This window comes from Leptonychotes weddellii, chromosome 1 (assembly GCF_054177405.1).
Source record: "Leptonychotes weddellii isolate Sample4059 chromosome 1, ASM5417740v2, whole genome shotgun sequence".
Classification (NCBI taxonomy): domain Eukaryota; kingdom Metazoa; phylum Chordata; class Mammalia; order Carnivora; family Phocidae; genus Leptonychotes; species Leptonychotes weddellii.
Window position 1 is genome coordinate 10,908,314 of NC_138369.1, and position 25,705 is coordinate 10,934,018.

General features: G+C 63.9%; 3 protein-coding genes across 14 annotated transcripts in view; 1 reads left to right on the forward strand and 2 right to left on the reverse strand.

The window, feature by feature from the left end:
• SSBP4 (single stranded DNA binding protein 4) overlaps positions 1–9,448 on the forward strand; it is a 14,463-nt gene extending 5,015 nt beyond the window's left edge. Inside the window, exons 2-18 of one of the 8 annotated variants that reach the window (XM_081815563.1) lie at positions 1,295–1,367; positions 1,736–1,797; positions 1,888–1,972; positions 5,513–5,602; positions 6,090–6,155; positions 6,379–6,438; positions 6,524–6,593; positions 6,760–6,827; positions 6,916–6,983; positions 7,316–7,361; positions 7,453–7,488; positions 7,601–7,655; positions 7,747–7,814; positions 7,915–7,993; positions 8,396–8,424; positions 8,587–8,810; positions 9,063–9,448. In XM_081815563.1, coding sequence (XP_081671689.1) covers positions 1,295–1,367; positions 1,736–1,797; positions 1,888–1,972; positions 5,513–5,602; positions 6,090–6,155; positions 6,379–6,438; positions 6,524–6,593; positions 6,760–6,827; positions 6,916–6,983; positions 7,316–7,361; positions 7,453–7,488; positions 7,601–7,655; positions 7,747–7,814; positions 7,915–7,993; positions 8,396–8,424; positions 8,587–8,796 — 1,165 coding nt within the window. In that variant the 3' untranslated portion in view covers positions 8,797–8,810; positions 9,063–9,448. The remainder of the gene's footprint in view (positions 1–1,294; positions 1,368–1,735; positions 1,798–1,887; positions 1,973–5,512; positions 5,603–6,089; positions 6,156–6,378; positions 6,439–6,523; positions 6,594–6,759; positions 6,828–6,915; positions 6,984–7,315; positions 7,362–7,452; positions 7,489–7,600; positions 7,656–7,746; positions 7,815–7,914; positions 7,994–8,395; positions 8,425–8,586; positions 8,811–9,062) is intronic. The other 7 variants (XM_081815573.1, XM_081815592.1, XM_081815566.1 and 4 more) reach the window with 7 other exon arrangements.
• A 213-nt stretch (positions 9,449–9,661) lies between these two features.
• On the reverse strand, positions 9,662–16,809 carry ISYNA1 (inositol-3-phosphate synthase 1). Of its 4 annotated transcripts, XM_081815553.1 has the most exons (12): positions 16,034–16,809; positions 15,485–15,594; positions 12,608–12,736; positions 12,307–12,468; positions 11,885–12,017; positions 11,570–11,763; positions 11,181–11,330; positions 10,882–11,097; positions 10,601–10,792; positions 10,396–10,509; positions 10,104–10,321; positions 9,662–9,964 (listed from the first exon to the last, which is right to left on the reverse strand). In XM_081815553.1, exons 2-12 carry the CDS (start codon positions 15,563–15,565, stop codon positions 9,763–9,765), a joined length of 1,791 nt encoding a protein of 596 aa, XP_081671679.1. In that variant the 5' UTR covers positions 15,566–15,594; positions 16,034–16,809; the 3' UTR covers positions 9,662–9,762. The 4 variants fall into 4 exon arrangements, with proteins under 4 accessions (XP_081671679.1, XP_081671680.1, XP_081671682.1 ...); XM_081815554.1 differs by lacking the exon at positions 16,034–16,809 and having other exon boundaries at positions 10,601–10,765; positions 15,485–15,864; XM_081815556.1 differs by lacking the exons at positions 15,485–15,594; positions 16,034–16,809 and adding an exon at positions 13,456–13,479.
• Positions 16,052–25,705, reverse strand: part of ELL (elongation factor for RNA polymerase II) — a 71,143-nt gene continuing 61,489 nt past the window's right edge. The window contains exons 7-12 of one of the 2 annotated variants that reach the window (XM_081815551.1): positions 25,561–25,657; positions 23,910–24,384; positions 20,726–20,792; positions 20,302–20,473; positions 19,075–19,119; positions 16,052–18,409 (exon numbers count right to left, since the gene is read on the reverse strand). In XM_081815551.1, coding sequence (XP_081671677.1) covers positions 18,293–18,409; positions 19,075–19,119; positions 20,302–20,473; positions 20,726–20,792; positions 23,910–24,384; positions 25,561–25,657 — 973 coding nt within the window. In that variant the 3' untranslated portion in view covers positions 16,052–18,292. Of the gene's footprint in view, positions 18,410–19,074; positions 19,120–20,301; positions 20,474–20,725; positions 20,793–22,193; positions 22,370–23,909; positions 24,385–25,560; positions 25,658–25,705 lie in introns of those variants that run through there. The other variant, XM_081815552.1, reaches the window with a different exon arrangement.

The following is a 25,705-nucleotide window of genomic DNA, read 5'->3' on the forward strand; positions in this document are numbered from 1 at the left end:
GGGGGGGGGACAGAATGGCTAGAACCACCTCAGCGAAATGTGAGGGGAGCTAAGGAAGGGGGCTGATCTGATGGGGGGCGGGTACGTGAGGATCAAGAAGCCTGGCTGGGAAGGTGGGAGAGAACAGGAGCATGAGTCAAAGCAGGGTTATTTTAGGGGTGGGGGCCCTCAACCAGGGAGGGGTGGCCTGCTGAGTGGGGAGGGATCCTGGAAGGGCTTCCAGCTCAGGCCAGCCCTGGGGGAGCCCCCCCCATCTTGGATCTAGACCCTACCCTCCCAGCACCACCCCCCCCCCCCCCCCCCCGGGGCCTGGACCGACGGACCCTATGTCCCTGGGAGCACCGGGAGGGGGCAGTAACTGTGGATGGTTGGGAAATGGGTGACCCCAGGAGGCAGGAAGTTGTTTCTCTGCTTGCTGGTGGGGAGGACTGATGAGGGGGTGTTGGGGCTGAGGATGCGGAGGCTCGGAAGATGGTGTAGAGGGGCCGGCCTCCCTGTGTGGCCTGTGGAGGACGCTACTGGATGGAAGGTGGCTTGTGTTCTTGGGGCAGGCAGCAGCCAAACTGGTGTGTCCAAGGGTGCTGGGCACTGTGTTTCTACAAGGCAGGCCCTGCTGCCCCTCACCTGCCCTCGCTTCTCCACACTCCCCCCTGCGGGGCTGGTGTAGCTAGGTCATGGCCACCACGGGTGGATGGGCGCTGGTCCTGAGAAAGAGAATGGGGGTCCAGGGACACCTGGCGGAGGAAGACCTCAGGTTAGAGGGCCCCTTTCTTTCTCTAGAAGACAAGGCTGGAAGGAAATTAGGTGTTGGGCCCTGACCACATGGCCTCGGGTACCCGCTGGGAGACCCCACCCAGGGCAGAGTCTGGAGTGACCTCTAGGAGCCCTTTCTCCCGGCCACAAGACCTCCCTGGGACGAAGGCTGTTCTGGGGTCTCAGCATTGGCAGGATGGGGCCAGGACTTGGTCCACGAGGGGATGTGGAACTGAGCAGAATGGATGGCTTGCAAGTCAGGGGTCAGGGACTGCTGGGAGTGCTGCCTAGAGGAAGGGCCTGCCGGCTGGGTATTGATGGATATGTAGGAGCTGGCAGGTCTGAGCACCTGATGAAGCCATCACATCAGGGTGGGAGAGATGGGGGGGTTGGGGAACCATCGGGGGGCAGTGAGTGAGGCTGAGGATGGTATCACGAAGGGCTCACCGAGGCCACACCCAGGGACCCTTGGGGAAGGGTTGTGGGGCCGGCCGCAGGCCTCCGGAGAGCCTGAGCCCATCCGCACCCGGCCTGCCTGCAGGTTGGCGCTGTATGTCTACGAGTACCTGCTGCACGTCGGTGCCCAGAAGTCAGCCCAGACCTTTCTGTCTGAGGTAAGCCAGCCTCGCCAGGCAGGGCCCCCACAGCTGGGTCCTTCCTTACTGCCTATACCCTGGGGTCCACTCCACCCCCTTTCCATTGGGGCTCCAGTGGTGGGGTTTGGTTGCCCCTCTGCTGGCCCTGGGAACTGAGGGCTGGGGTGGGTCAGGGCCTGTGGGCTGGGGTCGAGGCATCTGTCTGGCCATCTGAGGATCTGTGCCCACTTCTTTGCCCCTTACCCAGTTGTCCTCTGCCCTGCACCCTTGCTCAGGGCTGCTGTTTCCCTGTCTCCCAGGCCCCAGCCCTGGGGCTGCCTCAGGTTGGAAGAGGTTGGGCAGGGCCAGGCAGCAGACCCCCTCACTGTCTTGTTTTTCCCCTGCAGATCCGATGGGAGAAGAACATTACACTGGGGGAACCCCCAGGCTTCCTACATTCCTGGTGGTGGTGCGTGTGGGGCTGGCCAGGGTGGACCATGGAGGGGGGCTGGGTGGGGACGCATGGGGAAACCATCGTCCCCCCCCCTGCTGCCCACAGTGTGTTCTGGGACTTGTACTGTGCAGCACCCGACCGCAGAGAGGCGTGTGAGCACTCAAATGAGGCCAAGGCCTTCCAGGACTACGTGAGTCCCTGCCCCAGGGACCGGGACCAGGGCTCTTGGGGGCCTTGGGGGCCTGCGTGGCCTGAGATTGGCTTGGGTGGGCAGGTGGGTCTGGTGTTGGGGTTTGATCTGGGATCTTGCCCACTTCTGGGAGTCCCTATGCCCTCTCCTCAGTCTAGGGTCACTCATAGGGTGGGGGAGGCTCCTTCCATTGCACCCAGCTCCTGAGAGTCCCCACAGCCCCCCCACACCTTCCTGAAGCCAGCCCTACCTCTCCTTCCCCTCTTCTGAATCCCTTGGGGAGCCAGGAGCTCTGCCTCCCCATCTGCCCAGCTGGGTGGGGTGTGTGTGTGTGTGTGTGTGTGTGTGTGTGTTGGGGGCCACCACGGCATTCCCCCTCCCACCCCAGCCTTTTTGAGCCCAGGGGACCCTGGGGTTGGCTAACTGGCAGGTGCACCCTTGGGCAATACACTTCCTGACTTTGCTTGGTGACTGGGGCTGTTGACCCCACCTCTTTGGCCTCAGTTTCCCTCCAGGTTGAGTGGGGGTCAGAGGCCTGTCTGGAGAGGAGGGGGGATAACATGAAAGGGCTGGTGGCATCTCATTGTCATGGGGAGCAGATGGCCGCCCCTGCGTTTATCCTCTTCTTGGTCCTGGCTGTGGGGCTTGGCCACCTGGCTTCTCCGAGAGGTCTCTAGCTGGACAGGAAGGGTGGGGGGCTCTGGGCCCACTCCGAGGAAAAGCAGCAGCTCAGCTGGCGTCCAGGGGCGTGCAGCTCTAGGCGAGCTCCCCCTTCTCTCGCCCTCCCCCTTGTGCACCCACTCTCCTACAGCTGGCGTCCTCACAGCCTGAGCAGTCCGCCCTGCTGTGCCCCCTCGGGCCTCCCAGGGCGTGGCCGTCCCCATCTCGCTCTGCAGTTGGTCAAGGTCGTGCACCGCCTCCCCACATAAAGCGCCCCCCCCCGCAAGTGCAGGCCTTTGTAGAGCAGGGGTGCAGCCCGTGAGGGGTGGGGGTTCATCGTGTCCCTGAAGACGCTCCGCACCCGTTGTACGATGTGCATGGGAGCCGGGGTCACACTATTGGTCCCCATCGGGTTCCACTGTTCGTGTGCCATCCCCCCTGTCGCTCTCCTGCCAGAACGGGCTCCAGGGGTGTCTGGAGCTGTGTGCGTGCAAGACTCTGCGTGGGCGCTCACTCCCAGTCGAACCCTAGCCCCTCCCAGCCTGCGCAGCGCCCCCTTCCCCCCCACCCCCCGCCCCGGCTTCGCCTCTCGCCCCACCTCTAGTGGCCTCTCAGGGCCCCTCTGGGGAGGGCAGAAAGGCGGAACGCAGGGTTCTCCACGTCCACGGGAGCGCGCTTCCCGGGAGCGCGCCGGTTGCCATGGCAGCGGAGTGCGTCGGGGGAGATGGTGCAGGCCTCAGCGGGTGTGGGGGGGGCAGCACCCTAGCCCCGGGGTGACGGGTTCCCTGTGGCTGCGGGCGCACATCCTGACCAGCCGCTGCTCTAACGTGGGGGGAGCGCCGTGCTCGCCTCCCCTGCACGGTCGGGGCCCCCTCCGAGTGGGGGGCTCAGTTCACCACTCCCGGCTCCTCGGCCGACCTCGGCGTCTCCAGGAAACGCTAGCGCGCCCAACCCATCGTCATAGCAACGCGGGATGGGCCAGGGCGTCTCCGGGTGGATGACTGACGTGGGGGGTCTAGCTCGGGCCACCCGCCAGGGAGGGTGGGCCCGCCCTGTATTAACCCTTCTGGGCCTAGAGTTGGGGAGCCGGGTGAGCAGTGCCCTGTCTTCTCCCTGCCCCCACACCTCGTCGGCAGCCCAGAGAGCAGCTGCCCCCCGCACCAGGAAATGCTCTGGCGCCTGCTGTGGCTTGAAAGGGGGGACTGCTCTCCCACCCTCCCTGTGGGGTAGGTTGGGGGGAGTGGACAGACCGAGGACTCAGAAGTACCTCCTCCAGCCACTGAGGCAGGCGCCTGCGAGAATACAATAGCTGCTCCAGCTGTCGGGCTCTGTGTCTGGGGGAGAGGGGGGGGCGTTGGTGGAGGCAGGGGGGACCTGGCAGTTTGGAGGGGGGTGAGAGCTTTATCCCCCCACTCCTAGGGTCTCTTGGGCTTTCAAAAGATTGGTGCCAGGCCCTGGGAGTGTTTTCGGTCACCATAGGCCAGGGAGGGCTGTTCCCCGCCACCCCCTGCAGCTCCCCCCCCCAGCTTGGGCCTGGGCAGGAGTCCTTCAGAGGTTGATCTTTGAGAAGGGGCAGGAAGGGGGGAGCAGCTTGCAATACCCAAGGGGAGGGGTATGTCTACAGCGGTCCTGCTCTGACGCAGCCAAGGGGCCCTCTCCCCACTTCTGTGGGGCAGGAAGTGCTGTGTGACTGTGGGCACAATGCTTAACTTCTCTGAGCCCAAGTGGCTGCAGTTTTGCAAAATCCTGGGCATCCCTGTGTGATGGCTTGTGCCAGTCCCAAGAATAGCCGTGACCCACACAGACCATACCTCTTGGATCCCATTGGGGGTGGAGTAGGGGCAGATGATCCAGACAGACAAGAGTTGAGGGGCCTCCCGAGAATTACTGTGTTTACTCAGTCCTTGCAGAGTCCTCCTTCCTTAACCTTTGACGTGTCCCCTCTACCCTGTAGACTAGGCCTGCATTTCCCTCCTCCTCCCTGCTCTGTTCCCAAAGGCAGACAAGCCTGGGACTTGGAACCTACCAGAGGAAGTGGCCTGTCAGCCTGTACCCGGCCGCCACCAGCATCTCCACCCTGGGCTGACATGGGAACCCCCCTGTCTAGCACCCGGTCTTCTCCCCTGCTCCAACTGAAGAGAGGCCTGGAGCCTGGAGACCCCATCCCAGTAGTCCTGCTCTTCCTTCCCTTCCCAACTGGAGGAAGAGGGGAGTTCTCTGCGCCACAGCCCCAGAGAGCAGCCCTCTGGGAGGGAGGTTCATCTGGAAGCTGCCAGTTAATTTTTGTGTTTATTTGGGGTGTCTTGGGTAGAGCTGGGAGTCCAGCTAATCCGCTTTACCAGCCAGGAGGACATGGGGCCTGCTGGGCCGGGGCTAGAGTCAGGGACCATGCCCCCACTGGTCTGACGTGAGATTCCAATGGAAAGAGCAAGCCTGTGCCAGATGCAAGAGGCGCGTGCCCACAGGGGCCCTGGCTTATTGGCATTTTCAGACCCCCCAGAATCCTCATGCTTGGGACTGACTCCTTAGGAGCTGGGATCCCCAGGTCCCTGGCCTTCCCCCTGGACTGTGTGCTGCACCTGACAGGGCCCTGATCACCTCCAGTGTCTTGGGTACAGAAGAGGCAAAGCCTGGGTCCACGGCCACACGGCACATTTGAGGAGGACACCAAGTCAGGGCTGCTAAAACCGGGGTGGGGACAGGAGCAGTCACTCCTCCTTCACCTAGAGAGCCCTCCAGGCGTCCTCACGTGCTCACATGGGTAGAAGATCCGATGGCCCAGGTTCCTTGCTCTGTGGAGTGGGCTGTTTGCGGACAGGAGGGGACACTCAAGCAGGAAGTGACGTGAGCAGGTTCTCCTGGTCTTCCTCACCCCTGCAGAGCGCTGTAGCGGCCCCCAGTCCTGTGATGGGCAGCATGGCCCCCAACGACGCGATGGCAGCAGGCCCCATGGCACCCGGCTTCTTCCAGGTACAGCCAGGGCCGGTGCCCCTTGTTCTCCAACTCAAGTGGGCATGTGTCAGAGGGTGAACAGCGTGGGCCATGATGGGCGTGGGGGGTCCCACGGGGAGAGGCCCCGGCAGGCCGCAGTTGGTAGGGGTTTGTCCGCGAGGTGGGCATTTGCACACAGGCCTTGGTGGCAGGGGCAGGGAGCAGCCGCATGGGCTGGGCCCCAGTGCAGGAGAGGGCGGGGTCTCCGTGACGTTGGCCTGCGCGGGTCTGGTTGCTAAGGGCCTCGGAGCATGGCTCTCTGAGCCGTGGGTCTTGCCCATGACTGTTCCTGTAGGGCCCCCCACCCCAAAGCCTGTCTTCCACTCAGGGGAGTGCAGGGCTGGCCCACCCTCCCGCCTCCATGGCGTCCCCTCACCCTCCCTGGCCAGGCTCAGCAGGGCCACAGAGAACAGTGAAGCTTCGGTGGACCTCGCTCCTCCCAACCCACCTGGTTCTGTCCTCCTAGGGCCCCCCCGGCTCCCAGCAGCCCCCCCACAACCCCAACGCCCCCATGATGGGGCCTCACGTTCAGGTAAGGACCTGTGACGCCCCGCCCCTTTGCACACGCACATCCCAGCAACTTGAGACCCCAACCCCACCGCACTCACGCACCGGGCACTGGCTGGCTGCAGTTTGCTGGCTGGTCCTGGAGGAGGGGGCTGTCCAGGCTGGGGGCCTGGGCACTGCAGGAACAGGGTAGCTTTGGGGGGTGAGCGGGTGGCGGGAGGTGCTGATCCCCGGCCCACCTCTTCCAGCCCTTCATGTCACCGCGGTTCCCAGGGGGCCCCCGGCCCACCCTGCGGATGCCGAGTCAGGTGAGAGAGGGATGAGGGGAGGGGGGGCAGGAGTTGGGCCAGGGTGGGGGTACCCACGCTCAGTGCTGCCACACCCCCTCCGCAGCCTCCCGTGGGCCTCCCCGGCTCCCAGCCCCTCCTTCCTGGCACCATGGAACCCTCCCCGCGAGCTCAGGGTGAGTAGGGAAGCTCCAGCTGCTGCCACCCCCCACCCATTAGGACCCCAGCTCCCAAGTTCCTCGTCCCTGCTGCCTCCTGGTGCAGAACCACCCCCCTCCAGCACATGTCCACACTGGGGAGTGTTACTGGCCTGAGCTCCCTTCCTTCTGCCCCCCCCACCAGGGCATCCGAGCATGGGCCCCATGCAGAGAGTGACACCTCCACGGGGCATGGCCAGCGTTGGACCCCAGGTGAGGGCTGGGCCAGGAGAGGGGGTGCGCTTCCAGGGGGCTTCCCCCGACACCTTGGCCTGCACTCACAGCCCTTTTGCCTTCCCAGAGCTATGGAGGTGGCATGCGGCCCCCACCGAACTCCCTCGCCGGCCCAGGCCTGCCCACCATGAACATGTAAGGCCCTGAGAGACCCCTGGGGTGTACCCACGTAGGCCACCACCCAGCTTCGTGGCCCGGCTCTGCTGGGGCAGACTTAAGTCTGCACAACAGCTCCGGTTGTTTACGCTGCACTGGGTGGGGAAACTGAGGCCCAAAGGCCCTATCCCATGGGATATGGGATTTGAGGGCTGACTAGAATCCATTCCTGGTTACCAACTCTCAGCCAAACTCTGCGGCTCCTCGGGCCTGTTTGGGGGCACATGGGCAGGGTGGGGGATGTCACAAAGTGTGTTGGGGGCTGTGTGCCACCTGGCCTAACCCCGGGGTCCCCCCACTGTCTCTTCTAGGGGCCCTGGAGTGCGAGGCCCATGGGCCAGCCCCAGTGGAAACTCGGTGAGAGGCGGGCTGGCCAGCCAGGGGAGGCTGGGGGGTGGGTTAGCGGTGTGGCGTAGAGTGGACTGCTCACAGCTGCCCTTCTCCCCAGATTCCCTATTCCTCCTCCTCCCCCGGCAGCTACTCGGTGAGTGACTGAGTGACCAGGGGGGCTGGGCCACTTGAGCCAGGGGGGCAGTGGTGATGGTTGGCAGATGCGGGGGGTCGTTCTCACCTGCTCTGTCTCCTTCCTTGTGCAGGGACCCCCAGGAGGAGGAGGGCCCCCTGGAACACCCATCATGCCCAGCCCTGGAGGTGCTGCAGCCTGGGCGGGATACAGGGAGGGGTGTGCTCGCCTGGAGAGATCCTCACACCCCATCCCCTCACGCACCGGTATCTCCCCCAGACTCCAACTCCAGCGAGAGCATGTACACTATCATGAACCCCATTGGGCCGGGCGCCGGCAGGGCTAATGTGAGTGGGGGGTTCCAGGGTGGGGGCTGCGGAAGGCGGTGGCCCCGCTGGGGGTCTGGTGGCCCGAGTCCCACGCTGCAACCCCCCCCCCCAACCGCAGTTCCCGCTCGGCCCTGGTCCGGAGGGCCCCATGGCGGCCATGAGTGCAATGGAGCCTCACCACGTGAACGGATCCCTGGGTGAGTGGGCGTCCCGAGACACGCACCCCACGCCCCAACCCCGCTGCTTCGCGAGCCTTTTGCGCCCCCTGGCGGTTGCTCCTGCCCCTCTCCCTGGTTTCTCCGCGGGCGTCCCCGTCGCACCCTGAATTTCCACGGGCCTCTCGCTGGCAGGGAAGGCGGGGGGGCGGGGGGAAGATTCCAGTAACTAAGCCAAAAGTGCCGTCACTGACCCCCGTCCGGACCCTCCATCCAGGACCCCCAGCGGCGCCCCAGCGGACTGGGCCCCGGGGACGGAGGCAGGGCCCCGGGACAAGTTCAGGGAGGGGTTAGCTGACCCTGGGCCGGGGTGGGGGCGGGGGATTGGTTCCGGGCCTGGCGCAGGCGCATCTGAGCCGCGGTCCGCCGTCTGTCGGTCCACAGGCTCGGGCGATATGGACGGGTTGCCGAAGGTGAGGGGCCGCGTTCCTGCGTGGGGCGGGGCCTGGGGCTCCCTGGGTGCGGGGATGCGGGCTTGGCCAGAGCTGTGCGGGCCTAGTTGGGGTTGGGCGGAGCGGTGGGCAGGGCCTGGCCCGCGGGGCGGGGAGTCCTGCGCTGACCACGGCCGCCCCCAGAGCTCCCCCGGCGCTGTGGCCGGCCTGAGCAACGCCCCGGGCACCCCGCGGGACGACGGCGAGATGGCGGCCGCCGGGACCTTCCTGCACCCGTTCCCGAGCGAAAGCGTAAGCGACTGCGTCGACTCCCCCCCCGCGGCGGCGTCGGGCCGGAGGGGCCTGGCGGGCAGGCCCCGGCGGGGCGGCCGGGGGGCCAGAGCAAGACCGTGACCGCGGCGGGCCAGGTGGGGGGGCGGCCGCGGCATCCTTCCCCTCCCCTCTCCCTCCTCTCCCTCCTCCCGCCCTAATCTCACCGGCCCCCCTTCCCCGCCCCAACCCCCACCCTGGGACCCGCACCCCAGGGCGGTCTCCCCACGCATCGCCACCTGTCTCCTCCCCTCCCTCCGCCCCGTCCCCCATTCTCCCCGGGGGGGCGGGTCCCAGCGGAGGCCGGAGCTGAGCCCGCCTCCGCGCGCCACCCCCTCGTCTCTCCGCAGTACTCGCCCGGGATGACCATGAGCGTGTGATGGGGCAGCAGCCCCTTGCCCACTGCCGGCCTCGGCTTCTGCCTAGTGCCCCTGCCTGGGACCAAGGTTCAGGGGCTCGGGCAGTCTGCTGGGTGAGGGTCTGAGGTCACACCTCGGGCGACTGTACTCCATCCAGTTCAAGGATTGGACAGCTGGGAAGCCCGGCACAAAGGACTCTCATTTTATAAAAAAAGAAAAACAAAAAAAACACGCAAGGACCTCAGAGACGTTCTTTCCTGTATAGGCCCTTCTTGTCATTTCTATTTTGTCCCAGGGGGCTCCTTGGGGACCTCCTTTCCCCTGGACAGCAGGGGTGGGCCCCATCAATAAATGTAACTTGGTTTTGGTTTTTGGTATCTGGTCTCAGATTTCTTCGCTGTGGCTTGTGGCCACGGCCTCCCATCATGGGGTTAGGCAGAGGCCTCGCTTCTAGAAGTGTCAAGAGTTGGGGCATCAGTTTCTGAAGGGTAGGTAAGAGTCTACCACGTGAAAAATGGAGATGGGGCTGGAGTTGGGGGGTGGTCAGGGTTAGGTTGCAGGCGCCGAGAACCTCCAGGTGATGCTGTGGCTGAGAGCGGCACTGGCTTTATTGTCTTCAGGGGTCTTGGAAGGGTTGGGTTCTGAGGGGCAGTGGGGACGAGAGTTTTGGGGGAGATGGATGGCCACGGCCTTAAGTGGTGGGCATCTGGGGTGCGTCAGCCTGAGAGTGCCCATTGGCATCCCCCGTACAGCCGTTGGGGGCAGTTGGCGCTGGTCCTTTCTTGCAGGGCAGAGGGCAGGTGGCGACCACAGGCCCCCCTCGCTTGAGGCCGGGGCGCTCCATCTTGTGTTCCAGAAGCATGTGGTTCTGTGGCGGGAGCCCCACACAGGCCCTGGGGGGAAAGGTTGGGGCTGAGTGGGGCCAGACCATGCGGCTGGCGAACCCCACAGCCTCCAATCCCAACAGTCCCTGTGCCGAAGCCGCCAGTGGACATTCGGGCCTCGGATGGGGACCCCAAAGCCGGGCCCCACCTGAGGATATTCTCGATGCAGCTGCGCTGGCGGAAGAGCGCATTGACCACCGGGCTGCCGGGCGGCACCAGCGGCGCTTTGAAGAGAAAGCTGAGCAGCGACAGCACCGAGTGGAAGCCCTGCGGCTCGGGGTCGGCGTCCGTGCAGAAGCTCACGCGCTGGCACAGCTCAGTCAGCAGCACCAGGTCGAGCATGATGGGCGCGGCCAGGAGGGAGTCCTGCAGGGCCGGCGGGTCAGAAGGCGGGGCAGGGCCGGCGGGCGGCCCCACTCCTGCCCCGGCGGGCCCCGCACCTCGCACGTGTTGTGCAGCACCAGCGTGTTGGTGCCGCCCAGCATCAGCTCCGAGGTGTACTCGTCCAGTGCCCGCTTGCTGTCGCCCACATACGGCACGTACTTGATGACCACCTGGGGGGCCCAGCACGAGGTCACAGGGGTCCCCGCCCTCCTCCGCCAGGGGCTTCCCCCCACCCACCAGAGCGGCCTGTGGCCCACGCACGCAGTGGTCGGGCTCCTGGCCGGGCGCGTAGAGCACGGGGTTGCTCTGCACCATGTCGTCCACCACGCTGCTCTTGGACACCTCCTTGGAGCGGAACTGGGGCGGCGCCGACAGGTTCTGCCCGTCGTTGTTGCCCAGGTGGTTGTAGCTCACGATGGACATGGTCTGCGGGAACAAGGGGTCCCGCGGCAGCTGCAGGCCCCGCGGCGCACAAGCCCCGTGGCGCGGGCTTGGGGTCCAGGCCCCCCCTCCTGAGCTGTGCACCCCCTAGGCCCACGCACCTTGAGGCCAGAGCCGATAAGGAAGTCCACGAGCACGGACTTGACCTTGGTCTGGCCTGACTTGAAGTCGTCTCCACCCACGAAGACACGTCGCTGGCGGGCGAGCTCGAGCGCCCCAGGCACCAGCGTGTTCTGCGGGGACCCATTGAGGAAGGCGCAGCCCTCCAAGATGCTGGCCACGGCGAAGAGAGTGGAGGGCGACACCTCCAGGCCCAGCTGTGGACGTAGGCGGGCGATCAGGACGGAGAGGTCCTCTGGGGCTGGTCCTGACCCCTCTTCCCAACCCTGGATGCACTCACCTGGATGGTCCGCAGCAGGTTCTCGGCGGTGTCATTGAGGCCTGGGACCACTTCGCAGAAGCGCTCCGTGTTCGCTGTCCACAGCACGATGACTTTGTCTAGCCCAGCACTGGACCGGAAGTCGCGGATGTCCCTGCGGATCTGCTCCAGCTGGGCGGGGAGGGAAGGAGGCTGTACAGGCTCCTCGATCTGGGGAGGTCTGGGCTACTCTTCCCCAAGTGCAAAGTGAGGTCTGGAACCTCAGGATGCGAACGAGGAGACAAAAGGCCAATAACGCAGGGGGTGCGGGGGTGGGGGGGGTGGGATGGGAGGGGTGGTGGGTGATAACTCGGGGCGAAAGGCAAGAGCAACAAGTGGCAAGGGATACAGGGTTTGGGGCGGGGCCGCACCTGCTGTGCGCGCGTGCCCAGTATGAGGTTGTCAGCGCGCGCGCTCTGGTTAGCTGCGATGAACTCGGGGATGTAGACAGAGGGCCGCGGGCGCAGGGCCTCCAAGTGCGGCCACAGTTGCTCCTGCAGCCCCCAATCCAGTACCTGCGCGCGCCGCATCGCCTCAGCCAGGTTCAGCGACGATATGTCCCAGCCTGGGGCGGGGGGAGGGGGGCGGGGGAGGGACGACACACCCCCAAGCTCAGCCCAACCCGGAAGGTGGGCCCCTCCAGGCCCCGCCCCCCCACCCAGCCCCCTGCCTAGGGTCCCGCCCACCGTCGAACACGAGGTCGTCGGGTGCCACCATGGGCAGCAGGGCGCTGAAGGGCACGAACACCTCCTGGCCGTCGGCGTCCAAGCCCAGGCTAACGGTGCCCGCCTGCGTCAGCGAGCCGTAGTAGTTGGCCTCCTGGGGGGGCGGCAGGCGGGGCGGGGTGAGGTGGGGCGTGGCGTGAGCCACTAGCCGGCCCGGGCCCCGCCCGGCACCCTCAAGCTCCGCCTTCCTTCTGGATGCCTCAGCTCTGTGCTCCTCGCCCGGGCAGAAGTCGCTCGGCCTTTGGAGGTCCCCCCCACCCCCGAGAGCCCGCCGGCACCTTAGGCTACGTCCCCGGAGGTTCTCCTCCTTCGTAGAGCTCCGCCCCCTAAAGGCCCTTCCCCCTCCTGCAGGGACTCCGGCCGAGCCCCACCCGACCCCCCACCTTGCGGCCGGTGCGCGTGGGCCAGGACAGGCGCAGGCGGTTGGCCAGCACGGCAGCGGTGAGCGTGGAGCCGTTGTTCCCGCCCCAGCCGACGAGCATGACCCCAAGCCGGGGCACCTGCCGGGCGGTCCGAAAGGTGAAGCGCGTGGACGTGGGGTATACCTGGGGGCGGGCGGTGCAGTGAGCCTGAGGCCACAGGCCCTTCCTCCCTCACAGAGTCTTCGACGTTGGGTAATTCCCGTCTCCTCCCGGCTCCCTGGTTCCCCCATTCCCACCCCCCCACCCCGGGTCCCTTGCCTACCTTGAGGACACTGCCCTCGCGGCTGACGCACGTTGTCCGGTACTCGTACTGAGCCTCGATGGCGTCGGGGCCGTAGACCACGTCGGGGCTCTCGACCACGAAATCGGCTGTGGCCTCCATCGCGGAGAGCTAGGGGCGCAGGGTGGGCAGGAGGTCAGCGGGGACAGGAGAGCCGGCGGCCCGAGCCGACCGCGGTCCCTAGGGAGCCCGCACCACGCCCCGGGGCCGCACTCACCGGCGCGGAGTCAACTCGGACAGTGGCGGACGGCGAGGGCTCGGGGCGCGCGAACTCCAGAGAAAAGAGCCGCGGCCCCGCCCCCGCCCCGCCCCTCACCCCACCCGCGCCAGGGAGGAGGGGCACGCGGGGAGGAGGGGCGCGCCGGCCTAGGACTCGGAGGACTCGGGTTCAAGGCCCCGTAGGCCCGAGCCATCGCTGCCCTTGGGTTCCCGTCCCCCCCCCCCACCGGGCGCGGCCTGACGTCCACGTGGGCTGCAGACCCCGGCCCGCGCACCGGGCGCGTGGATTCGCTTCGCACCACAGCCGGTTAGGGCGCGCGGCCACTTTCCCTCATTTTACGAAAGAGGACATTAAGGCTGCAAGAGAGCGCCAGGCCCAGCCACCAGGCAGGAGGTGGAGCTGGGCAGGAGGGCTGGGCACCTGGGTCCGAGATAACTGCAGTGGAAACGAGGGTCAAAGACTGAGCCAGGGCTCTGACTCCACAGCCAGGCACTCCTCCAGCCTGGGCCGCCTCCGCCTCCCCCTTCCTGAGCAGGACTACCCGCCACGCACTCCGGGCAGGGCTCACGCGGTGTGTGTAAGGGGCGCTGCGAGGCCTCGGTTTCCCTACCTGTAGCGGGAGGGCTTGGCAGGGCCAGGCTGGAGGGGCGCCAGTGCTCGGTGAGGAGAGGAGGGGAAGGGAGGGGGCAGGACCAAGGAGGTCAGCTGGGGAGGAGCTAGGCAGGCACAGCACTGCGCCCCCCTAGCACCCAGTGATAAGGGAGCGTGGGAACCCGGAGGGCGGGCGGGCGGGGGCGGCTCCCCCAGGAACTTTCCAAAACAAGCGGCCTCCTCCGGCTGGAAAGTTTCCACCACTGGAGCTGACCCAAAAGGTGGATAGTTGGGAACGCTCGCAAGAAACATGGTCAGGGCCTGGCCTTGGGGGCTGGGGGCTCCAAGACTCCGGTTCCAGGCTTTGCCCTCAAGGGACTCCAGTGTGGGGGAGCCGGAAGTAGACTGGGGCACCCCTAGGCAGAGACAACTCAGAAGTAGGGTCTGGCAGGGCAGGTTGCCTGGAGGAGGTGGCTGCTGGAAGGGGTCTTGAGATTGCAAAGACATCTCTTATCAAGAGATATGAAGAACTGCCCAGGCAAAAACCTGGGGGAGTGGGTTCAGGGGCAGATGAAAAGGTGGCCAGGTGGGAGGGGGAGAGCAGCAGTTTGGGGACCAGGGCAGACCCTCAAGGCTGGGGACAGGGAATATTGTGTAACAAATATTTGGGTTTTGTCCCTGGTTTCTGGCTGGAGATGGAGTTCAATCGCCAAAGGCTGGTGATTTCATCATACCTACATAACGGAACCTCCGTAAAAACCCCGAAACCGCACGGGTTGGGCGAACACAAGAAGTGTGGGAGGGGGGCACACCTGGAGAAGGGCATGGGCGCCCAGTGCCGTTCTCCACACCCTGCCTTCAGCATCTACTTCCATTTGGCTGTTGGAAGTGTCTTCCTGAGCGCTGTGAGCCATTCTAGCAAACCTCGGAGGGAGCCGTGGGAACCCCTGATGTATAGCCAGTTGCTCACAAGCATGGGTGGCCAGAGACTTGCGGCAGGTGTCTGGAGTGGGGGGCGGTCTCATGGGACTGGGCCCCTAACCTGTGGGCTCTGATGCCAGCTCCAAGAGCTGAAATACAGTTGGTGCCAGGGGACTGAAGGGAGCTTGCGCTCCGAGTGCCAGGTGACCTGGGAATGTGCAGAGACCGGAAAGGCCCCCAGACCCAGCCCTGGGGAGCCTGAGTACTCAAGGGGCAGCCTGTGGGAGGTGCCAGGAGGAGGGTGAGGGCAGAGCGGTCAGCTGGGCACCGGAGAGTGATGGCAGGGATCGCCTGGGTGTGCAACATGGGGGGACTGTGCTGCCTGGGAGCGACTGGGGACCTCTGTCCCCACCATAACACAGGCTCCTGAGGGCAGGGGCAGGGCTGTCTCCGTCACTAAGTGCCAGTGGCCAAGCGGAGCCTAGCACACAGGAAGGGCCGTGGGATCAGAGTGCTGGGGGGATGACAACCAGGGACGTTGGCCAGCCAGTGGCAGGGGTGAGCGGGCGGCCCCAAGGTTGTGAGGTTGGGAAGACCTTTCTGGGGCCCCTGGGGGGCTGGATTTGTGGCATCCTTGGCTCAAGAAGGATCCTGATGGGACCCCCTGCGGCTAAGGTGCACTCAGGGATGGCCATGGTGCCTGTGGGCAGCGTGAGGGGCTACAGGGGAGTCTGGTGATGGGCCTGGGGGAGCACGTGGGCAGGGCAAAGCTGCGGCTTCGTGGGCTTCAAGGGAGCAGACATTGGCCCTGGACCTTGGGCTGTGGGGATAGAGATGTTATCCCCTAAAAGCCCGGTGTGGCCAGGCTGCCTAGGGAGCAGGGTACACTCTGCCCCACGGGGCCCTCCTGACCTTGTGTCCTGCGCCCCTTGGATTCCCGGGCCACCTTAGAACTCGGGCCAAGGCTGGGCCCAGAGGGGCTGTCCAGGAGGCTAAGGCCCAGAGCCCCTGACCCCTGGAGCCCTTTCATCCCAGGCTTATTCTTTGTTTTTCCTTTTGAAAATAAACACCCACCCCCACCCTGTCCTTCAGGAGCAGGACCCTGACCCCTGCCTTCATCTCCTCACCTGAAGCTTGGGACAAGGACAGCCGTCCCTGTTGGCATCCTGGGCCTGGGGGATACCACTGGGCCTCGGCATCCCCATCATGGGCGCAGGGGCAGCCCCAGCGAGCCGGCCTAGCGGGAAGAGACAATAGAACAGGCCGTCACTGCTGTCTTCCCCAGCTGCAGCTCATTTCCCCAAGGAAGGGCACTCCGGGCCCCATGTGGCCCTACTACTGCTGGGGGCTGTGGCACTTCATTAGGCCCCTGCTGGACGTGGTCTACCCTGTCCACACCTGGGGACACAGCCCTGCTCATATACCCACCGTGGCTCCCCACTGCCCCCATACCCCCAGTCTTCATCCTTTCCTATGACCAGGCGGTGTGACTTCATGCCTCGCACCAGCAGGGCCCACCGCCTCAGCCAGTCAGCTTCCACCACCGCCGGCCTCCCTGCCACCCCCCACCGCCCGCCTGCTCATCACCGTGGCTGCTCCAGGGCCAATCTCCTCCTGACCCCAGCCCACCCCCGCAGGGGCCCAGGAGGCCCCAGCTGTGACAGACACAAACGCACCCAGGCACTTGGGGCTGCTAGGTTCAGTTCAGTGAAATTTATTGTAGGTTGAAAAAATCAGCATTCACCTGTTTAGTGTACAAAAAGGACACTAGATCTTTTAAGAAAATATTAGGAAACTGAAGACGCGGATGCCTTTCAATCGTAACATTTTGGCAAAAGTGAAAAGTTCTTGTAAACACCAACTCCATGGCTCAAAATAGTTTTTCTCCACAGTACAATATTAAAAGGGGGGGGGGAACACAGTATCAATAAGTTAGACCATATTTAATCAGCTAGAACTTTTGTCCATCAACCCCCAAAGCACAAAACTTTTCTTAGCTTCATAATTCCTTAAAAGGAGAAAAACAACAACAACAAAAAAAAAACAACAAAAAGCCAACAACAAAAAGGAAATTCAACTTAGAGTCCCTTGAACTGGTTCCCAGGGCAGAGGGCCGGGTCAGCCCTCGGGCTGCAGCCTCCTTAAATAATCCTTCACCCGAGTCTGCATGTCCGGCTGAGCACATGACATGGCTGTCTGCAGAACTCGGGGGTCCCTGGGGCCGCCCCCCCACTCCATCCCAAATGAAAAACAAAACAACAGCTATTGAAACATGAAGGATCAGTTCCCTTGGTGCTCCGGGCATCCCAGGGGTCCCAGGGCAGGAGCCGGTGCGGCGGGGTGGGCATCCTGCAGGTGCCTCCACTCGGCGCCTGCTCTTTGGGAAGCCATGAGGAGACCTCCCCGTGGCTTAGGAAAATAGACATGTCTACCGAGCATTTCTGCTCTCCCTGCCTCACTACTGTGGGCGGCAGCACCCCCCACCTCCCCCAGCTTGCGAGCCCCCGGCTCCAGGTTGCAGCCACTCCCTCCGCCTTCCCCAGTCCTGGGTGGCTTCGCTGAATGTGGCCCTGAATGTGAACACACGCCTCAGGCCCCACTGCACGCCGGCAGGGCCCCTCACACACACACACACACACACGTACACGCGTGCACACGCGCACACACACGCGCATGCGTGCGCGTGGTCCCCCGACACTTTGGGGGACACTAGACTAGGCACAGCTACTAAGCAGCAATTATGGTGTCCATGGATCCCATGCCCCCAGAGTGGGCGGATAGGGCACGTTTTCTGAGCTCACTCTCGGGGGGTCCCCTGACCCCACCGACCCCCAGCCCCTCCCTGAGTGCAAACCCTGCGGTGGCTCTGCTAAGATGACCCCAAGACCCACAAGCGGACTGAGGGATGGAGTGAGGTCAACAGCACGGAGACCACTCAGTCTCAGCGCGAAAAGAAAAGCAGCAGCAAAGGGGGAGATTGAGAACATGGTAAAATAAACTCCGACACCGCTGCTGCAGCCGGAGCTCCGGCCCAGAAAGCCCCCAGTGACCCCCTACAGCTGAGGGCCTGAAATAGCGAGGCAGGCCTGGTGGGCCGAGAGCCGCGCGGCCCGCAGCCCTGCCCCTGCAGCTCCCAGCAGCTGCTCCGGGGCCAACTGGAGTTCTCGAAATAGACCTGGGCGGGCCTCCACCCCCTTCAAGCAGAGACCCCGTCCTGGCCTGGGCGGGGAAAGGCGGGGACCAGAGGGAGGGCCCGGGGCAGGAGCACAGCCAGAGCCCAGCACAGGAGGCCCGCCGGCTGCACCCCCCCCACCCCCGCCACCCCCCTCCTTGGGTCTCCCCCTCAGCCCTCAGGAACAACTCTGAACTTTCAGAGGCATCTGTAATACTGCAGGAAGGACACAGGGCGGCATCTAGACCCTGGTGTCCAAGGAGGGGAGGCACAGGTTTAGAAAAGACGCTTTCTCTCTCATACAAAAATAGACGGAAGTCTCATAAGCAGGAGCTAAAAGTGGCTGGCTTTGTATAAAACTAGAAAAGGCAGGCAGGCTGGCCTCGGAGTCTTTCCATGAGGGGATGCTGGAGCCCCTGGGGCTGCGGGCCGGAGAGGAAGTGGGCTTCCTGAACAGCCCATCCCGGGTGGGGGCTCCTCAGGAGGTGTGGGGGGCCGCGGGGAGTGGGATGAGACGCCGGCCACCCCACCTCAGTCTGTGAGCTGAGGGCACCGGGTCTGCGGGGGCTCCCCTGAAAGCCGGCGTTGCTGGCTCAGATGAACGTGTCTTCCTCGTGTTTATTTTTTTAAATAGATCTCTTTTTCCGCTCTGTAGCTCCCCCCCTCCCCCCGCCCCCAGCTGCCCCGCCGTCCAGAACGGTCAGCCCGGCAAGGGGAGCTGGCCTGGCGAGCCGAGCAGGACCTCCTGCCCCGTGGCCCCAGGCTAGGGCCAGGCCTGCAGCTGCCGCTGGTCGTACTCGGCAATGAGCCTCTTGATGTGGGCCAGCTTGCTGTGCAGGTACTCGCAGCGGTGCTTCTCCTGGCTGTAGTTGGTGTTGGTCTGCAAGAGAGCGCCAGGGCTGGGCCACAGCCTCCACGCAGCCGGCCTCCCAGTGCGCCGCGGGGCCGCGTGTTGCCTGGTGCGGCGCCCGCCCGCCCACGGGCCGCCCTGGGCTCCCACTGCCCCTGCCTGCAGGCCAGTGCCACCACCCAATGACAGGGACCCTTGCTCTACCTCAGGCCAGAGCCCCGGGCTGGTGTCCCTCCCCAAGCCCCATCCTAGGAAACAGGGTCACTGCCGGGATGAGGGCGGCCAGAGGCAAGACCCTCAGGAAGCCTCCTTCCTGGGCTGGGGGCCTGGTGGCAAAGAAAAGCCCTGGCGCACAGGGGCAGCTAGTGGCCTTCGGAGCAAGAACCGAGAGGGCCCTGAGGAGGCATTCCTGCCGCTGGGGGTGGGGCACTTCAGCTCCTCCCCTGACCTTGGAGGGAGCTCCAAAGAGCCTGGGGGCTGCAGCCAAGGAGGAGTAGGAGTGCTAGAGGGTGCTTTGCTGCCAAGGGAGATATGGGCTGAGCTTCTCAGCTCTAAATCGGGGAAGGGGGAGTGGGGCAGGAGCTGCTCTGAGGACCTGAGACCCCCAGCCCAGCCGAGGCCCTTCTCTAGTGCTGCTCACCTTGAGACAGCTTCTTCTGACCCCACCCCACCCCCCACTAGGGGTGGAGACTTACCTTTTTGATTTTTCGATATTCCTGCAAAATCTGCCCCCGAGTAGTCTGTAGGAAAAACAAAACAGAAAGTACACAATGCCCTTGCCTGCAGGAGACCCCTACTGAGTGACCCCTTCTCCCCTGATAACCTGTGACCTGCATAGTCACCACCAGCCTTGAGACAATAGTCTCATCATGGCCTGAGAGAAGCTGACCAAAGTAAAGAGAGACAGGCTGCGGTGGGAGGGGAGGATAAGCAGGGCAGGAGGTGGGGGAGGATGCTGGGCCAGGGGAGTGAGGGGCAGGGGCCCAGCCTCAGGGACAAACACAATGGCCAACACAGCGGGAGGGAGGAGGCAAAGAGCAGGCTGGGTGGCCTCCTTCCCTCAGACCCAGCTGGCCTGTCCGCTGTTCAAGGTCAAGCACAGAGCGCCCCCCAACACCTGGGGGTGCAGGGGGATATTGCGGAATATCCATGTGGGGGCTGCAGGAGGGAGAAGAGCAAGACCCCGGGATTCCTCCGTCCCAGACCCTCAGAACCCTCATCGCTCCTCCAATTATGAGCTGTTTCCTCTGGAAACCAAAGTGGTCCCCAAGAGGGGAGACAGACTTCAACACCCCAATTAATCAGACTAGCTCTGAAAGGTGGCATGAGGGGAGGCTGGTGACCAAGGGTGGAGCTCCCCCCCCACCCTCACCCCAGTGGTGAGCTCCCAACTTGGGCTGGCTTGGGGAGCCCACGTGCCTTTGATCAGAGGGTGAGGGGGCCACAGGGACTCCCCAGCCCCACCCCTGTGGCTCTGACAGCATGGGTGGGCTGGGAGCTGCAGAGAGGACCCCAGGCGCTCTTGCAGGGCAGACCCATGTGACCCAACCCTATAGGGCCTGGCTGTTTCGATGGCTCTGAACACAACTCCTGCCCCAACAGGTCATCTCCCACCTGCGGAGTCGGTCTCCAGTGTCCCCACTGCACCGGAGGCCGAGTTGGGCCCGAGAGCCTGTGGACTCCCACGGCAGAGCCGCAGGGACAGGCCCGAAGCACACCAGCAGCCAGGGACAGCTGCGAGCTGGGCCGGGACACGGAGAAACACTGGCGGAGCACGGCGGCCTCCTCACCTGGGAGGGGTTGGAAGCCTGGGGCTTGGCCGCACCCACGAGAAGCGTCTCACCCAGGTCGGGTGCCGGGCGCGGGGACGCGGGCACACTGCGCGGGGCGGGCAGTGCGCGGGGCTCTACCCCCCACTCTACCTCATACTCCTCAGAGCCCTGGGAGAGCTGCCGGAGCTGGGCGTCCAGCTGCGTGAAGCGCCGTGTGATCTGCTCGATGCGCGCGTGCAGGTCGCGGTACTCGCTATACTCCGCGTTGAAGTCGTTCTTGTAGCTCTGGCGCTGCTCCGAGGAGGAAATGGTGGCGTATTTTCTGAGGAGACGGAAAGAGGGGCCGGCAGGGCTCAGGGGGCCGCGGGGGAGAGGCTGGAGTGCCCATGGCTGCCGGGCGGCCCCACCGTGGTGGGCGACTTCCTGGCTCCAGCAGGAGCCCGGCCTCGAACAGGCTGTGGGGCTGAGAACTCCCACACGCAACCATGCAGCGAGTCCGCCTGCTGCTGACCTGCAGTGCAGGGGAGAGTGCGGGGCTGGGAGAGGGCGGGAGGCCAGGGAGGGAAGTACTCACAGCAAGTAGTCGGGGGTCTCTGAGGTCGACGTGGGGACGCTTGAGCTGTTGCAGGTCCCGTTCAAACCTACAAAGAAAGAGCAAAAGGTCTGTTGTCTGAAAGACACGGAGGGATAGCAGAAGGGGAGTCAGGATGGGCAGAGGGCCACCTCGGGGGGCCTCACGGGACCCAGGAGCACTGCAGCCGAGCACAGCGGGTGTCCCCGAACCACAGTCGTGGGACGTGCAGAGAGCCCAGATGGTGCTGCGTGCAGGTTTTCAGCAAGCAACTGCAAGGACAAGTTCATCACAGGGCCGGCGCCTGGGCAGCCTGGCCAGAGCCTGACCCACCCAGAGACCCTGCTGCCTCTGCTCAATGGTCATTACTCTAGAAACAAGCAAGCCCCTCGCCCAGCTCCGGCCCGGTGGGACGGAGACAGAGGGCCGCCTGGGAAAGTCCTGGCTCCTGCCTGCAGCCCAGGCCACCCACGAGGTGGAACTGGAGGGCACGGGCCTGTCCACGGCGCTTGGGGGCACAGTTGGCCAAAACGATAATCTAGCCTCTTCCCCAGGGGCTTCTTTCCGAGCACAGAAGAGATTTCATCACCGTGCAGTGTACCCTCAGCACATACTGTGCCCCCTTGGAAAGAAAAGCAGCCCCCCTGGCAATCCCTGCGCCGCAGGACTCCCACCAACGGATGGAGCACACGTCTCCCACCTCTCGGGGCGGCAGCCCAATGAACACACATGTGAGAGCTTAGTCCGTGCTTCCACCACACATGCCTTGCATGACGTATGCCTTCCAGAGTGTTCTGCCATTTGTGGGCCCAGTCAACATTGCCTCATTTAGTCCTTCTGAGATCTTCACCAGGTGAGAGAACAAACGGGGAAACCAAGGCTCAGGGTCAGATTCTCCTGGCACCTAAGACACCTTCGAGCTCTGGCCTGAGGCAAACCTCAGAGGCCCTGCTCCTACTGCAGCCCTTGCTGCTTGGCCATCGCTCAGTCCCCGCTGCACCCGCTGAGCTGGTTCCCACCACAGGGCCTGGGCCTAAAGGGAACCCTCCCCACAGCTGCCTTCTCCTGTGCCCCCCCTGGGTCTGGGTCCCACGGTGAGAAGGCGCCCCCCCGCCCAGCACAGCAGGCTGCCCAGGAAGGCACTCGGAGGCAACAGAAGGGGTCCACGGACCGAGCAAGAGTGGGGAGCAGGCACAAGGATGGGCAGAGGACCCAGGGGTGGACCGGAAGCACAGGGGGACAGGTAGCCAGCCCTGAGGGGCACGGGTTGGGGCTATGGGTCCAAGGTGGCATCAGCAAAGGGGTGGCTAAGGCGAGCCATCTGTCAGACAGGTGGGGGCTGCTGCATCTGTCTGGGGCGGAGGCGAGCATGCGGCAGGGCCGGGATGGTGCCACACAGAGGAGTGGGGTCAGTTGATGCCATCCCTCCCACAGGAGACACGAAAGCAAGGAAGCTTCCCCACGTGCTGACCTGGAACCTTCAGTGCGTCTGAGGCAGGGGCTGGTGCACAAAGAACAATGCATTGTTAAAGGGAGGTGGGTGGTTCCCGCTGGAGTGAGCACAGGCAGAGCACACTGTCCCAGAAGGAGCCTCAGAGCAGGACGGTAGGCCTCTGTGCTCAGCCGCTACCGTCACGTTTGAGGCGCCTGCAAGACGCACATTCAGATGGATACAGCACCATTTTCAGTGCCTTAGTTGTCCTCATCGTTTCCTCTGGGCCACCTACTCCCTGGTGTGCCTGATTCCAAATCTCACTTTCCCACCTTAACCTGGGGCAAGCTACCCAGGCCAACGTGCCCTGGGCAGGATCTGAAGCCATCTGAGCGCCATGTGTCATCCTCCTTCCCTGGGCCCTGCCAGGGGAACACGGGGCCTTGCTTTCACCGTTTAGGACAGGACGTGCTGCTTGGCTGGGCCTGCCCAGGGTTTGTCTCTCCAGGCAGGACCAGCTCCAGGGAACCAGGCCTTGCCTCCATCCAGCTACTGCCAACACCTGCCCTCCAGCCAGAGGGATGGGCTGGCAAAGGCCTTTCTGGAGAGCAGTTGAACAACTCATTAAAAAGCCTTAAGGAGAAAGCAGCTCTACCCTTGCCCCAGGAATGCCTCCTGCTTGGATCCTTCCTAGGAAAATAATCTGAAAGCAGCACCAAGTTACACAGCCTGAGACTATCCGCAGGTGGCAGGTGCAGCGCATCTCTGTGACCACACCATGCTGATTAGGTTAACAGCCACAGGGGCTGTTCAGCTCAGGCACCCCCGGCTATGAACTCAAGGTGGCCCAGGCTCTGGGGGTGAAGACCCCTACTCCCACCCCAAGTCTGGCCTGTCCATACACCTCCCCAGGATCTCTGGGCCCCACAAAGTTTCTCTGGCTCAGCACACAGCCCCAGCCAGCCTTGCACCCCTCTCATCCTGCTGTGATCCCAGGTCTCTCGACTTCCGGCTTTCTTACCTGCTTATGACCTCCTTCTGGCTCCTACAGCCTGCTGTTCTATGGACAGCTTCCCAAACCCAGTCTCCACAAGCTGAAATGTTCACTAGTGAGCAGGCTACACGAGGCCTGTGGCAGTTCAGGTGCTGCCCCTCTCCAGCCAGGCCCTGTACCCCACTGCCTTCCTTGAACCCCAGCCCCACCCTGCTCCCTTTCAGTGTCTGCGACCTCCCTTGCAAGGAGAGCTGCGTCTGGAACTAGTTCCTCTCCGGGTGCACTGTCCCCTCCCACGGGCCCCAGCTCGGAGGTTCTGTGCTCCTAGCACTGGCCTGACACACAGCAGGACCACAGAAGGCTCCAGGGCCGAGACACTGGGGCATTCACAACCTTGTATAAGAACACAGGGAGCCAGGGTGCCTGGGTGGCTCAGTTGGTTAAGCAACTGCCTTTGGCTCAGGTCATGATCCCCAGGTCCTGGGATCAAGCCCCGCATCGGGGTCCCTGCTCAGCAGGGGAGTCTGCTTCTCTCCCTCCCCATGCTTTCACTCTCTCTCTTTCAAATAAATAAAATCTTAAAAAAAAGAAAAAAAAGGAACACAGTGCAAAGGAGCTGAATGTGCAGGGCGTGCCGGTATGGGGGCTCATGGCGTGGTAGAGCCCCCTCTGGGCAATGGTGGGGGTGGGCTGGAGCTCACCCCACCTGGCAGTGTCCTCCTACTGCATCCCCCACCCCAGGTCGGCCTCCTGGTACATACCCGGGGCATCTGGTGGGGCTCCTAGGGGGCTGGGCATGTGGTCTGGCAACCGGGCCTGGTGTCTGTCCTCAGTTGCTCTCTCCTTGTCTTTGTGCTTCTTGGACTTCTTCTTGGATTTGCTGCGTGATGAGCCACCATGGGGCCTGCTGGGCTGGGCACAGTCCGTCAGCAGGGGCAAGCTGAGGCACGTAGTTGGGGCTGGGGTGGCCACTTCCCCGTGCTCACAGTCCCGGCCACTGTGGCCCAGGTCATTGCTGACGTCAGCCAGAGGGTCATGGGCCCTCGGGGGCTCCAACCGCGGGGGCAGGTGGGCATCTGTGCCAGCTAGTGGGCCCGGAGTGGGCAGCAGGGCCTCACGGCCATGGGGTGCACTCAGCTTCCCATTGACGGCAGGCTGAGCTCTCTGGGTAAAATGGGATATCCTGGTTTTCTTGCTGACCAGGGAGTCGGTGAAATCAGGAGGCTGTGATCGTTTCTGCAATGGGAGGGAAATAATTTTAAAAGGGAGACTGTCTGGAGCCACTGGTGTCTCCTGAGAAGTGGCTGGGGAGCAACAGGCCCTGAGCTCACGAGGCCCTAGGAAACCCAGTGCCTGACTGCAAGGCCCAGTCTGGCCACAAGGGGGCACCCAGAAAAGAGCCAGGTCCCTGCTAACCTAGGCTCAGCCCACCTTGAGGACAGAGCCAAGGAAGGGCAGTAATAGGCGGAACTGGCCAGCTGAGCACTCAAGAAGGGCCACCTCCAGGGACTGGTCTGAAACGTCACAGCATTCAGCATCATCCCTAGATGATGGGGATGTTAACAGAACCAAGTCTGAAGGACACACGGCAGCCCCACAAGTTGGGACTCTCCCCACCCCCCACCAGACCCAGAACTACTTGGATCCTCAAGGGACACCCTGTGACATGCTGCAGGCCACACCCCACTTCACAAGCGAGAAGGCTGAGGCATGTGAGGTGAGGCCAGACCACGGATCGCCCAGACCCTGGGAAATGGCTAGAGAGCAAGATGGTAGGCGGCAGGCCTACCATCAGGGGGAAACAGGGTAAGGAGGCTGTCAGCCCTCTACTTTGGCCCAAAGCCAGGGCAGGCACAGACCTGACCTCTCCACAAGGAGGATTCAGGGCCTTGGACATGGGCTGGGAGCCTCCAGGGCAGAGGAGAGAAGGGGGGTAAATAAGAGACTTGCTACGAGGGGTTCATGAGCCAGGTGGGGACACATGAGCGCCCGTCCTGACTACTGACTAAATCGGCAATGGCCACCACTCCCAGGGCCCTGTGCCTGTAGCCAGCCCGCGTGATTTTACGGAAACTTCATGTCAGCCCTGGGAGGCGAGTGCACCTGCCACACCTGCTGTACACAGAGCACAGGGTTCAGGGCAATCCGGGAGCCTGCCCTCCCCTGGACACACCACCCACAAGCATTCGAGGGAACTGCACCGAGGGCCCAGGCCCAGGTCCCCAGTCTGGGGAAAGCCCGGCAGTTGCTCACTCACTGAAGAAAATACCTGGCTCTGAACCAAGGGCCCCATGGGCATGCCCAAACACTGAGCTCAGGCCTGGCCCACTGGCCCCTATCCCGCCTTCCTCCCCCACCACTGCCGCCACCACGGCCTCTGCACATTGTCACATCCTTGCCCACCGCTCCTACCTGAGGGGGTGAGGCCGAGCTTCCATGTTCCCTGGGAGGACTGGTGGCAGCAGGGTCTCCAGGGAGCCCAACGGCACTCTGCGGCTGGCACAGCTTCCTACGAAGGAGAGGTGGGGTAGCTGTACGGCTCCACGACCTGGGGGGC

Coding starts and splice junctions, on each gene's coding strand:
- ISYNA1 (XM_081815553.1), bottom strand. CDS start 15,565: ATGATGGGGATGCCGAGGCCCAGTGGTATCCCCCAGGCCCAGGATGCC. Junction 11,331..11,569: donor TGGGCACGCGCGCACAGCAG/GTGCGGCCCCGC, acceptor CTCCCCGCCCAG/CTGGAGCAGATCCGCAGGGA. Junction 10,322..10,395: donor TGCTGCACAACACGTGCGAG/GTGCGGGGCCCG, acceptor CCGGCCCTGCAG/GACTCCCTCCTGGCCGCGCC.